Source organism: Podarcis gaigeae (assembly GCF_964106915.1).
Source record: "Podarcis gaigeae genome assembly, chromosome: Z".
Taxonomy (NCBI): domain Eukaryota; kingdom Metazoa; phylum Chordata; class Lepidosauria; order Squamata; family Lacertidae; genus Podarcis; species Podarcis gaigeae.
In genome coordinates this window covers 28,664,870-28,677,839 of record NC_139691.1, presented here as the reverse complement: position 1 = coordinate 28,677,839, position 12,970 = coordinate 28,664,870, and the positions used below count along the sequence as shown (strand labels likewise).

The window sequence follows — 12,970 nt, the reverse complement described above, 5'->3', positions numbered from 1 at the left end:
CTGGATGTACATTTCCAAAATATAAGATAAGTTCAACAATTACTTTGATAAAATACATATTTTGTTATGTGCAAATGGCTTTAGATACCTATTAGGTCCATAAATTACCATATAGCATATATTCAACACAAAAAACAGTGATAATTTGTTGTTGACAAAGGACAGCTGGACATATAAAGAACCCCATTACCTTCAGTAGCTTAGGGCCTCATTAAACCTAAATCCAACCCTGGCTACTAGTCATATTGGCTATGCCCTGCCTCCAAATTCAGAGACAGTACGCTTCTAAATACCAGATGCTGAAAACTGTGGAAGGGGTTATGCTCAGGTCCTACATCTGTGCTTCTTGTGGGCTTCTGGTTGGCCGCTGTGAGAACAGGATGCTGGACTAGATATGCCCTTGGCCTGATCCAGCAGGCTCTGTGTAACGGTGTTGTTCCTTAGTGAGCAATCAGGTAGCATATTGAGCTGCACACTTTCATTTTTTTTTAATTATTCATTCACTTAAGACATTTCTATTCCACCTTGGAAACCAAGCCCTATGAGGAAAGGTTTCGAGTGCTGGGTATTTTTATAGGCTGGAAAAGAGACCATGAGATGACATAATGGTACTCATCAAATATTAGAAGTGTTGTCACATGGAAGATTGTTCTCTGTTGCTCTTGTGGGCAGCCAGCCATCCAGAGGTCACATACCAGTGGTGGGTGGTGTTAGATGGAAAAGTGGATGGAAAATCGATGTGACACTTACCTTTGTACTTTGCAAAAGTTGAAGGTTTCTACATGCACACCCACACTCCAAGTATCTTTCCATCTTCCTTATAGGCAAGCAAGAGTTCAAGGAGGCAGTCTAGGTAGACAAAAATGTTAAAGGAGGGCATGGCCTGTGGGAGGGGGTGTGGTCTGGGAATAGCCCTGAGAGCCAAATTGAGAACCCCGGAGGGCCATATTTGGCCAAAGGCCTAAAGTTCCAGATAGCTTCTCTCTCTCTCTCTCTCTCTCTCTCTCTCTCTCTCTCTCTCTCTCCTTTTAAAACTATATTTCACTGAGACTTTACAGCATTGCAGTACTACACAGATCAGATTTATTACAGTACAAAAAATAGATGCTTTTAAAAAATAAATTACTTCCATCAAACATATTAAATTAACAGTTCACAGTATTTTTCTGCTTGTACAAAAAACAACAACGAAAAACAACCTACCAACCCCTCAAACAAATATGAAACTTCATGTGGGGAAAGTAGGAAGAGCTTATCCCCCTCTCCCACTTGCACCAATGTTCCAGGACATACATGATTATTTTCAGGAACACCTATCCTTCTAACACAGCCTTTGCCAAGGGGGTCTGGGGTCCTCCAGATGGTTCAGAATAGAATCCCCACCAGCCCCAGCCAGATTCTATGGCCACAGTGAGAAGTGTTTGTTGGACTCAGTGGGTTTTGGGCCTGATCCAGGCCTCTTCTTATGTTCTTACATCTGATCCAGCACATGGGGATGCCACAAAGCCACCCTTGAGAGCTGAGGAATCATTGGCAACTTCGGATGTTGTTGGAACCCAGTTCCCATCAGCCTCAGCTAGCACAGCCAGTGGCCAGGGATGATAGGAGCCGTAGTCCAACAAAACTTGGAGGACTGCAAGCTCCATATCCCATTGTTGTAAACAGTGAAATGGGTCCACATCCTAAATCATGAATGCAGATGCAACTAATCTCTAATAAGCGTGTTGGTAATTTTGTTGTGTATTATGAGGTATAAAAAGTACCGTAATCGCAAACAACAAAGGCTCTTAACATTATACTGCTGTGTGTACGGATTTACATACATTTTTACTCTGAAATATGTCGCAGAGAACTTAATGGAACTTACAACAACAACAACAACAACAACAACAACAACAACAACAACAACAACATATTGACTGTTTAGGGCTTCAAAGGTCAGCACCAACACTTTGAATTGTGCTCAGAAACATACTGGGAGCCAATGTAGGTCTTTCAGGACTGGTGCTATATGGTCTCGGTGGCTGCTCCCAGTCACCAGTCTAGCTGCTGCATTCTGGATTAGTTGTGGTTTCTGAGTCACCTTCAAAGGTAGCCCCACGTAGAGCACATTGCAGTAGTCCAAGCGGGAGAGAACCAGTGCATGTACCACTGTGGTGAGACAATGCACAGGCAGGTAGGGTCTTAGCTTACGTACCAGGTGGAGCTGGTAGATCGCCATCCTTAACACTGAATTAACCCGTGACTCCATGGATAGCTGTGAGTTTTAAAAGTACTTTGTAACATTCCTCAGCACTGCTTGCCAATGCAGCCAGCTAGTATTTCCTAGTGAATATCAGCAGTTCACTGCTATAGGACGTGAGGGTGGCCACTACCTTAGATGGCTTTTAAAAAAAAGATTAAAGCAGTTCATGGAGGAGAAGTCAGCCAGTGACTATTGGGCATAATGGGGTTTAGGGTTGTATCTATCAAAGTTATGTAAGAATTAGCACTAGAACAATGCTATTTCCTCCTCCCCTCATGTGTACCCTATACCAAACCCAAATCTGCTCTGGAGGGCTGGGAGGATACCAAGAATTGATTTAGGGGGCATGCAGGGGGAGAAGAGGTGGATAGGGCTCCATTGCACAAGAATAAATCACTGAGCCAATGAAACGAGCTGCTGAACGCTATGTTGAATACAATCCCATATCTCCTTGCAAGACCCCAAGCACCAGCACTGTGTCATTTCTGGATAAGCAAAAATGTCTATTTAGTCAAATGCTAATGTTCCAGTATGCAATTAAATACAAGTGTTGGTATAATTTTGAATATTATTTAAAATCAGCAGTATCAGTGGAAGTGCAGGCAAAACACAAAAGTTCCATTGGTCAAAGCATGAAAGCCAACTAGTCCACAGATTGCAAAGGAGACCAGACCATTGCCTTGCCTTGCCTGTAGAGTTTTAAGCCCATAGAATCAGGTTAACCCACTTCAAACAGTATGACTTGGATTTTCTGCCACACACCCAAGTGAGGTCTGCTGCTCTGGGCCATTTGTATTTTCATAGCGTGTGTTATGGAGCTGAATGCTGTCCTGCAAATCTTGCCTTGAAAGCCGTCTTCGGAACTCATCTGTGGTAAAATAATAAATGACAGGGTCTGCACAAGAGTTTAAGCTGGCAAGGCACAAGGCCACCGTGTGGAATATCAAAATCACTTTTCGGGCATAGCAGTCTTTTATCTTGTTGGCTTTCACAAAGTAATCCAACGGGAAGCTGATGTGGTAAGGTGCAAAGCAAATCAGAAAGACCACGGCACAAGTCAGGATCATCTTCAGAGCTTTCCGTTTCTCTCCAAGGTCTTGGGAAATTGAATTTTTTTCTTTTAGAGATAAGATAGTCTTCCACGAACAATAGATGATGATCAGCAGAGGAGTTACAAATCCAACTAGTTCACCAAAGGACATCATTACTATAGAGATGGTACCATCAACAGCCTTTACTGGAAGATCCACAAAGCATTTATTACTAATGTGTGTCTCATTAGAGGTGAGTCGTAGAAGGGGGAAAGGCAAGCAGCCGACACAGACTAGAATCCACCCAGCAATGCAAACGTACACATCGTAGATGCGTTTGCAGTCGCTGAACCTAAAGGGATACATGAGGAATAAGAACCGCCTCACACTGATGCAAACCAAGAAGTAGATGCTTGCATACATATTGACATATTTCAGGTAGAAGCAAAACATGCACAGTTCCTTCCCAAGGTGCCAACTTTCTGACAGGTAGTAGAAAATCCTCAGCGGCAAAGACAAAACTTGTGCCAAGTCCGCAATCGCAAGGTTGATCATAAAAATCACAGCCCGCTTTGTTTCTTTCATGTACCCATAAAATACCCAGAGGGCTAAAATGTTCCCAATCAGCCCAGGAACCAAGATAATTGTGTACATGACTGCATAGAAACGCTTTGAGAAATCGTTCTCCCCATTGCAATCCGGGCCATCAGCCACCATGGTGCTTTTCAGGAGGAAGCAGAGACGCTGGTGGAAATGTAAGGTAACCACCTAAAGATTTACATCCCTTGAAACCTTGTGAAAAGGAAATGAGGAAATAAGGCAACTGGAGAAGCTGCAGACGTGGAATCCATGAATTGTCTGTTTTCTTGGCATTCTGTCCAATGTAAAAAATGTATTCCAGAAATCTTAAGAAGATTCTTTTGAAGGCTTGCTAGGATTTGTTTCTCCAAATCTTAGAGATTTATGTATAGGGCCTTCTTCAGCTACTTTTGTCATATTTAGGAGCTGGTCTTTTGATAGAAACAGATAACAAACTCATGTCCATGCCCTTTCTCAAATGAATTTTACATCAAGGAAGAGGGTGGTTTCCCATCTGGATGCACCAAAGCTGTGCATGGTGACGAGTCAGACTGAAGCAAGTATCATCTGAAGTGTTGCAGCTACTGTAATGAAATGATCTTCTATTTGACTTTGAGTGACACCCTCAAAAGGCACCTCGTGGCTGGAGCTCTGCCGCAAATGATAACTCTACACCTACAGCTGAAGAAAACACACAAAATGTATTACTCTATTTTTTTTTGTTTTTCATTTCACTTAACAGTATCTATATATGTAACAACACCTCTAAGCTGTTTCCAAGAAATATTAATGAAAACAGCTAAAAACAAGTAATTAAAATCAACTTTATAAATAGAACCCGCAGCAAAGAGATTTAAGTCAGCCTCTACATGGCTGGGAAGCTGTCCTAAAGAAAAATGTTCTAAGCAGGCACCGGAAGGAATGCAGTGAAGGCACCTGCCTGCCTGATGTTACTAGGCAGGGAGTTCCAAAGTGTAGGTGCTTTTCTTACAAGTGTGAACAAGTATCATGTGGCATCTGTAAAAGTGCCAGTTCTGCAGATTGAAGCAGTTGAGTGGGCACATATGGGGTGAGGCGATTCCCGTCCCAAGCCAGTAAGGGCTTTATATACTAATAAAAACACCTAGAACTTGGCCTGGAAACAAATCAGTAACCAGTGCAGATCTCCAAGCAGAAGTGTCTTACACAGTCAATGCAGAAATGGTTATCCACTTCCAAGACTACAATGGGGTGAAGAACCTGTGGCCTGTGACCAAGAAGTCACCCTCTCGGTCTCTTTATTCAGCCCTTGGTACTCTTCCCACATTCCTTCTCCCCATGCATGCTACACTTTCACCAGCCTTGCTCTGCACTCTCCTCAAGTCCCTTTGCCTGGCTGAAATGTGTTATTGAACTGTGACAGTGCCTTTTGCTTTCATGGATAGAAAGATTTGGAAAGGCAGGGGATTGTTATCTATTAGTGATTCAAACTGGCTTATAGAAACGTCTAACTTTTGCGTGGCTGGAATGTAGCCAGCTTGACAAACGTAAGAGTCCCATCCAATGGTCCACCCACTTTTGCATTTGGCACCACCCACCAATGGCATGTGGTTCCCTTCATCCAATACAAAGAAGCACCACCAATCAAATGTGCCAACAACCACACATTAAGTTAATGACATGTTGTGCTCATGATACTCATTGCTGAGCTTGGCCAAAGTCTTGTTGGCTTTCATGGGTCTTTCACAGCTCACTTTGTTCCTCAGGACAGATTCAGAAGAGCAGGATTTCCTTCGATTCCCCCCCCCCCACGACGTTTATTGACTTTTCGTAAACTCCAGGAACATTTCAAATTAGTATAAGTGAAGGTACGGGATTTGGAGCGATGAAATGAAATACAGCTTACATAAACAGAACTGTGTCTTCCGGACACGGTAATGAAAATTCAGGGAAGCTTTGCCCTCCATTTGATCAATCCTGCACAGCATAAATACAATCTGGCTGTATTTCTTATTCTGCGTTATTGCACAAGTCAGAATACATGATATATTGCTGCCTTAACAGCACAGAATGTTTTATAGTCCAGTGCTATTAGTAACAAAATGTATACACTTAACATGGATTTGATAGTGATGGATAAAGCACATTACTTAATGTTAAACCATGTTTTAAAAACAGCCTCTTGTCTCCTGTGACACACAGACTGCTAAGCAGAAATGAAGTCCAAGATGCCTTGTAGGGCCCTTCATGCCTTGAATACTCCTCATTGTTAAAACAAAAATGAAATCTCCCAGCAATCTGGGACATCTGAGGGAAAGGGACTGGCTGTTGTGATGATTTTCTATTTACAGGAAAGCATTTTTGTTCATTTGTTGTTGTTGTTAAATTTTTATACTGCCCTTTGTCTTAGGATCACAGTGTAGTTTACAATACATTATGTTAAGAGAACATTCAAATATGTGAGTCTCCACCTGCTATGGTACATAGTCCATTCTGCCATTACAAGATTTTATGTACCTGTAGACCAGGCCTAAATTCTGTAACCACAGAATACTGGCAACATCTGGGAACTAGCCCATGAGACAACTGGCCAACCAGACCTGTAGAGATGGACCAGAACTTTGGCACAGATGGGTCAGATCTGATCAGGATGCAAGCCTTTAACATCACCGCCCCAGTCAACCCGGAGTTTGGCCCCATGGCTTGGCAGGAGGTGAGTACAGGTGACTCCCCACTTATGTGGGGGCTACATTCCTGGGAACTCCATATAGTGGGGAACACCATCTAATAAGCCAAACTCCTTTGTGGAAGGGGGTGTTGATCAAGGGGAGGAAAGTTAACAGAGTGAGTAGTAGTCACTCCAAAATCCAAATGTGTCCACAGACCTAAAAAAAGATTTAATCTTTAGCATGTATTTTTAAAAAATCTATGCCTGTCTATGAGCATATGAAAATTTTAATGCAATTCTGTGTCCCCTTTTTATTTGTGGGGGCGGTATGTGTCTCCTCTGCTTTGGCACCATGAATGTTCCACCCTGGTTAGACTGACAGCGCAAGGTCACCCAGTTTGCTTCATAGCTGAGTGAGGGTTTGAAACCTAGTCTCCCAGGCCCTAGTCCATGGGTAGGCAAACTAAGGCCCAAGGGCCAGATCCAGCCCAATCACCTTCTAAATCTAGCCCGCGGGCAGTCCAGGAATCAGCGTGTTTTTACATGAGTAGAATGTGTTCTTTAATTTAAAATGCATCTCTGGGTTATTTATGGGGCCTGCCTGGTGTTTTTACATGAGTAGAATGTGTGCTTTTTTTTAAAAAAAAATGCATCTCTGGGTTATTTGTGGGGCATAGGAATTCATTCTTTTCCCCCCTTCAAAATATAGTCTGGCCCCCCCACGAGGTCTGAAGGGCAGGGGACCAGCCCCCTGCTGAAAAAGTTTGCTGACCCCTGCCCTAGTCCAATACTATAACCACTTCAGCACACTGTGAAGCAACCAACCAAAGTAGTAGTACAGTGGTACCTTGGGTTACATATGCTTTAGGTTACATACGCTTCAGGTTACAGACTCCGCTAACCCAAAAATAGTACCTCGGGTTAAGAACTTTGCTTCAGGATGAGAACAGAAATTGTGCAGCACCGGCGCGGCAGCAGCAGGAGGCCCCATTAGCTAAAGTGGTGCTTCAGGTTAAGAACAGTTTCAGGTTAAGAACGGACCTCCGGAACGAATTAAGTGAGGTACCACTGTAGTAGTAGTAGTAGTAGTAGTAGTAGTAATTACTTATACCTCGCCCATCTGGCCGGGTCTCCCCAGCCACTCTAGGCAGCTCCCAACAGAATATTAAAAACACGATAAAACATCAAACATTAAAAACATCCCTAAGCAGAGCTGCCTTCAGATATTTCCTAAAAGTCAGGTACAGTGGTACCTGAGGTTAAGAACTTACCGTAATTCGTTCCGGAGGTCCGTTCTTAATCTGAAACTGTTCTTCACCTGAAGCACCACTTTAGCTAACGGGGCCTCCCGCTGCCACTGCGCTGCTGCTGCTGCGTGATTTCTGTTCTCAACCTGAAGCAAAGTTCTTAACCCGAGGTACTATTTCTGGGTTAGCAGAGTCTGTAACCTGAAGCGTCTGTAACCTGAAGCGTATGTAACCCGAGGTACCACTAGTTGTTTATTTCCTTGACATCTGATGGGCTAAGCTCACAAGTGTGAACCATCCCTATGTCTTATGAAGTCTGAGTAACCATCTTCTTACCACCATACTTAACTGGCAGCCTGGAAATTTCAAGCAGTGTTGCCTGAAGTTAAAAATAAATGTGGGCATTTTAGTCTGCGAGACAATGGAAAAACCAGCAATGTGCTATAAAAAGTATGTAAGGGGGATTTTTATTTATGGGTTTCTTTCAAGTTCTACTTCCTGCACCCATTTGCTAAGTCTTCTACATAACCTCTCCCTCCTCCACTCTTTGCTTTCTACTTAAGTCAAACCTCCACATATTTGCCACCAAGTATATATAATACCTGACTGTAATGCACATTTTTTGTGTATGCCATCTTGCCAAATGGGTATTGACATTTGCCAGTTAGAGTTTAACAGAATCAGGGAGATGAGAGCAGTTTGGCCCTTAAAGAAAAAAAGAAAAAGAAAGAAAATAAGACAAACTCATAATTTATAGCTGCTTGTTCCATGAGTCACTAAAGGACGGTGGCTTAATAATTCATGGTTATTTCTCTCTTAACATACAGAGGTGAATCCAAGGTGAAGCCTCCTGTGCAAGAATGAAGAGGCTTGAAGAGAGAGATGGGTTGCCTTTAACAAGTGCACAATAAGCAAGATAGTTTCTTCCAATATGGTGATTCTATGATATCCAGCTTTTAACCAGATTGCTCCTTTATTTTACAAAGCACTCTGAAGCATGTTCCTCATGACGTTTCTGCAAGTAAGAGCATTACTGGGGATGTGCCTGTCTTCATATTACAACTTAAACCTATTTCAAACTTGCTTAATTGCCAAGACTTTACCCCCAAAGGATTGTAGGAACTTGTATTACTGTGAAGGAACTGGGACTAGCTAGAAAAACCGAAGACAATATATTCAGCATTCACACAAAATTATAACTCCTAGAATTCTGGGAATTATTATTTTGTGTGAGTGCTGAATATACTTCATCTTCCCCCTGGATCTCAGGTGGCCTATCTGGCACACCAAAATCACATACAAAAATATGTGCAGAGGATCTCAAAGCCTGCTGCTTATAAAGCCTGCGTTTTCTGAATGATTCCTCATATTAACCCACACAATGCCTGGCAGCTTTTGTGACCCCCCCCAAGAACTGTGATGGGGTATTTAATTTTTTATTTCTATTTTAAAGACCTAGCACAAGAGAATGCTTTAAACATTTACGGCCCCTGTGAGGCAGCTATAAAGAAAACACAGGTAGATGTCCAATGCTAAGTCAGACCATCTCCCAGCCCTACCTGGAGATGCTGAGATTGAACCTAGGACCTTCTGCATGTAAAGCAGATGCTCTATTGTTCAGCTACTCTTAGGAGACTTAGGACCAGGAAACTGCTTTATAGAAAGTCTAACTCAGTATTGCCAACACTGACTGACTGCTGTTCCCCAGGGCTTCAGGGTCCTTTTCAAATACTACCCAGAGTTGTGAGCCTGGGACCTTCTGCATGGAAAGCAACTGCTTTATCGGTGAGCTTCATTGAGCCTTGGCCCTTCTCAGTGGCAGTGCTCCACACAGCAGAGGGCACATGGAAAAATCTCTCTTTGCAACTGCTGAAATGCACCCTGTTTTACCTTCAGCCTGGTAGTACACAGCCACAGTGACTACTGACACTGATGTGCAGAACTGAGGCTTGAGTGTGGTCTGGTCTAGTGCTTAGATTAGCGAAGCCCAGTTTAGGAACATAGGAAGCTGTTTAAGTCTCCATTGATCCATCTAGCTCAGTGCTGTTGACATTGTCTGGAAGTGGCTCTCCAAGGTTTCAGACAGGAGACACTCCCAACCATACTTGGGAGATGAACCTGGGGCATTCTACATGAAAAAAAGAAGCAGCTCAAAGGCCCTTCTTCACATATCCCTACTCAGTCATGAAGTTCACTGAAGCATTTTAGGTAAGTTACTACCTCTGTGCCTAACGTACCACACAGGGCCACTATGGTAATAAAAATCAGGTGGGTGGGTGAACTGCTTTGAGTTCCCTAGAGGAAAGATAGGCTATAAATGTAACTGATGAGCACATGAGGCGATATAAGGACCTTTTACACATCATGACTGCCACATGGATGCTTTCATGCATACACTGCCAGCCTCATGTTCTGCAGATTATTTTCTTTATTTTACAACATTATGCTTAATTGTAATAGAACTTCAAATTGGTTTACAGAGCTGGGGATGATCGAAACGATAGTCCAAAACATCTACAGAGTACCACTTTAATGGACATGTGTGTCTCAATTGTGATCTCTGTGCGGAGGCTATGGTCTAAAGTTGTTGCCGAAATATTGTGTGCCCCTCTTTTCTTTTTATGCATGGTTTCCCTTCATTCAGAGATGCTGTAGGAAATTGCTTTACCAAGTATCAGAAATCACTAAATTGGTATTGAAAAATCATAATATTGATGGAATTAAAACAGAGAGTGTGGGTTTGATAATACAACTTTTCTAATCTTCACTTCAAGATGAATCTGCTTTTGATCTCTCAGTACTTATCTGTTTATGTCATTTTGAAAATTCCTCTTGGTTTGCGAATATGTAAAATTCCTTTTTAAAAGGGACAACATTTAACATTCAGTTTTCCCTTTCTAAAGACTGTACATCTGCAGACATTGGAGCAAGCTGTATATATAATCCATTCCTCTACCCATTCATTCCATTTGCAAATATTTTAAATATTTTAAATAAAAACCAATAAACATTTTCTTTCATCTCCAGCGCAAAAGTTCTATAACAACTAACTTACAGTTAAGATCAAATTCATTGTCAACTTCTTATGAGAAAAAATCAGCAGCTAGATAACTAAAAACAATAGAAAGAATGAGAATCCTACCGTTGCAAATTGCCTCCTAACTTCAGATGAATTCTGCAAGTGCCTGATACTGTATACAAGTCACCCGACAAAGAAGGTTGCCGCCACTTTCTGGCCTCCAGCTTAATATAGAAAACAAAACTGGAAGTATGCAAGGCGTTCAAAGAGCATTTGGTTGAACAGAAGCCCCGGTATAACTCGCAATGTGCTTCCGAAAGGCATTTGCAAACATCGTGCAATCAGCACATGGCGCATTGACTTTTTCCAGTAGGCAGCACACCTTGTGATTGATGTTGGGAGAAGGCTATTTCAGCAGAAAGCATCAAACAGCATTTGAACAACCTTTGCCATTCAGCTCATTCCTCATGGTGGAGGTGGAAAGTTACTGTTTCTATATATAGATTGGTGCTTTTCTTCTCAATTGTATTTTGAGTGGTCCTGAGTCAGGGCTGGTTTTGTGGTAGCAAACGGTGTCATTTTTTGTTTTTAATCTGTGCAGCTTGGTATGCCAGAAAGATAAGCAGATACACCCCATAGCAAGTGGGTACCTTTTACCCACAGTAGCATGTGGTTAGCATTTGAAAACAAAGCACTGACTAGTAGCTATGCCAGTTACACCTGTGTCTTCACATTCAGTTGAATGAGCATAGAAATTTGCCTTATACAAAAAACAAATCATTGGTCCATTTAGTATTGTCTACACTGACTGGCAGCTGCTCTAAGGCATTTCAGAAAGACCTACTCCAGGTAGGTCTTTCTCAGCCCTACCTGGAGATGCCAAGGATAGGACCTGTGACCAGCTGCATGCAAAGCATGCGCTCTACCACAGAGCTATAACTTTTTGCATATAAAGTTATGAAATGCTGACATAGTTGAATTTGTGATGGGCCAAAGTATTAAATCCAGCCAAATTTTGTTGGGTTTCTTTGGGGGGAAGTGGGGGACACCAACCAAAATTGGCAAATTCTAGTGTTTTGTTGTCATCTTACCTTATTTCATAAAATACCTGTCTGCATATGTGCCACAACAGAATACAGCCCTAAAGATCATAAAAGGTCCTTATGCAAATTATTCTGTGCTTTTGCTTCACTGTGATCATGGTATATAGTGTGTCTCCCATGTTCCCAATTTCAGCACTTGCTGCCCCTCCTCCCAGGTTACCCACCTCATACATCCCCTCACCTGCATAGGATTATCATACCACCATGTATGTATTCGGGGACATAATTTTTAATGTATTTTTAAGAGCTCTTTTCCTTTTTCAATAGACATTTCCCCCCATAACTCTGGAAGGGCCTCGAAGACAAGAGGCTGCATACATACTTGAGGTATGCCCCCTCTCCCTGTCTATTTTTGCTTCTTCTTTTTCTTTTTGAAGAAAACTCTAGCACTTGGAGACTTAGTTAAACAGGAAATATTTAAAGACGTCCAACAGCTCTTTATCCCATAGAAAGACATCAGTGCAACTCCCTGTTCCCTTTTCAAACGACACCAAATTAGATGAGGAATTGGAGATCTCCAGCACCAAATCTACATCTGGACCTTTGCCTAATGTTCCAAAAACTTATCAGAATGATCAGCCTTCTCTGTACTCCTGGCGAGACAGGATGGACAGATCTTTCGAATTCGAATCTGGCTCTTTGTTGGCCAGTGATCCACATTTTATAACACATACCTCATTAATACTTCCACAGCCACAGATAGAACCAACAATCCTCCAATTAACCCAGGAGGGAGAGGGGGATTGACAGTTAATGAAACACCATGGGACTGTCCCCCCCGCTTGGGGTGCGGTTGGTTGGGTTTTATCTTCTAGGGATACTTACCCTATCAGACCTCCACCTCTTTCCCATACCATTTTGACCCAGGAGTCCTGGCCCAAGGATGACTTGTTATTGAGGGGATGTTACCCATCTATTGGGGAGGCTAGTATGGGATTTGGGATTTCCACAATTGAAGGGCTAGGGAGGAATGGCGGTGGGGCTAGATATCTCTACCGGCGAAGGGTTTCGAGATGCAGTGATCCTCGAACCCCTTCCAATCTACGCCCCATCCCAAGGGATGAGGGTAGGGAGAGCAAGGATTACACACCTCCGTCAT

The 12,970-nt window shown here is 42.5% G+C and overlaps 1 protein-coding gene across 1 annotated transcript; it reads right to left on the bottom strand.

Moving 5' to 3' along the window:
• Positions 1 to 1,060: 1,060 nt before the first annotated feature.
• GPR174 (G protein-coupled receptor 174) lies at positions 1,061 to 11,859 on the bottom strand. The gene is made up of 2 exons (XM_083722452.1): positions 10,892 to 11,859; positions 1,061 to 4,536 (listed from the first exon to the last, which is right to left on the bottom strand). The coding sequence occupies exon 2, from the start codon at positions 3,991 to 3,993 to the stop codon at positions 2,974 to 2,976; it is 1,020 nt and encodes a 339-aa protein (XP_083578578.1). The 5' UTR covers positions 3,994 to 4,536; positions 10,892 to 11,859; the 3' UTR covers positions 1,061 to 2,973.
• Positions 11,860 to 12,970: the final 1,111 nt, after the last annotated feature.

Bases quoted from the DNA above. Each gene is read 5' to 3' on its own strand.
- GPR174 (XM_083722452.1), bottom strand. From the start codon at position 3,993: ATGGTGGCTGATGGCCCGGATTGCAATGGGGAGAACGATTTCTCAAAG.